At 66.2% G+C, this 791-nt stretch overlaps 1 protein-coding gene across 1 annotated transcript in view; it reads right to left on the reverse strand.

Moving 5' to 3' along the window:
- The window catches only part of MORN1 (MORN repeat containing 1), a 6,359-nt gene that overhangs the window by 4,064 nt on the left and 1,504 nt on the right, over window positions 1–791 (reverse strand). Inside the window, exon 3 of the mRNA XM_015569689.1 lies at window positions 391–507. Within this exon, the coding sequence (XP_015425175.1) occupies window positions 391–507 (117 nt within the window). The remainder of the gene's footprint in view (window positions 1–390; window positions 508–791) is intronic.

A 791-nucleotide genomic window follows, 5' to 3' on the forward strand; every position in this document is an offset into this window, starting at 1 on the left:
GTGTCACCCGCCGTCCCCTGAGCGGTGGCGGCAGCAGGGCCGGTTCAGGGCGGACCCTGGTTTACGAGGGGCCACAGGACCCGGCGGATCTTGACCTGCCCTCTTGGTTCCTGCAAAGCCCACCCCGGGGCCCTCGGTGGGCAGCGGTGTCCCAGATCCGAGGGTTGAGCCTTCTCTCACTGGGAATTGACCCCCACGCTTGCCCATGAGGGTCTGGGGGTCTGAGGGTCGGGAGGCCGCCCCTGGCCTCACTGTGGGCAGCACCCCAGCACCCCACCCCTGGCTGGCACGGGCTGTGACCCCTCAGGGGAACCAGGGCCCCCAGTTTACAGCCGGAAGTGCCTTCGCACCCAGAAGGGAGATGGTTGAGAGAAGGGAGTCAGAGGCTGCCAGGGTCTCGGGGCTCACCTGTGGCGGCCCAGTGGCGGCAGCCTTGGCCCATGATCTCCCCGTCGGCAAACTCGCCCTGGTAGTAACTTCCATCCTTAAACAGCAGCTTCCCGCGGCCTGGAGAGGGAAACGGCGACGTCACGCCCGCAGTGCCGGAGTGCCCGCCTGGCTGTTTCTCAGGGAGGGGCGGGAGGGGGAGTCCTCGGCTTGAGTGAAAGTGAGAAATCTCTGGCAAAAGCGCTGCCATCCGGAAAAGCCAAAGGTGGGGCCCACAGGTACAAGCGCTCACGGAGGAAAACACCACAGGCCCCGCCAGCTCTGCTCGTGGTTAGAGCGTCAGCCCGCGGGCCCACGGGGCTCGGTCGGCCCGATTTCCAGTCAAAGGCACAACCTTGGTGTGT

Source organism: Myotis davidii, unplaced genomic scaffold (genome assembly GCF_000327345.1).
Source record: "Myotis davidii unplaced genomic scaffold, ASM32734v1 scaffold586, whole genome shotgun sequence".
NCBI lineage: Eukaryota > Metazoa > Chordata > Mammalia > Chiroptera > Vespertilionidae > Myotis > Myotis davidii.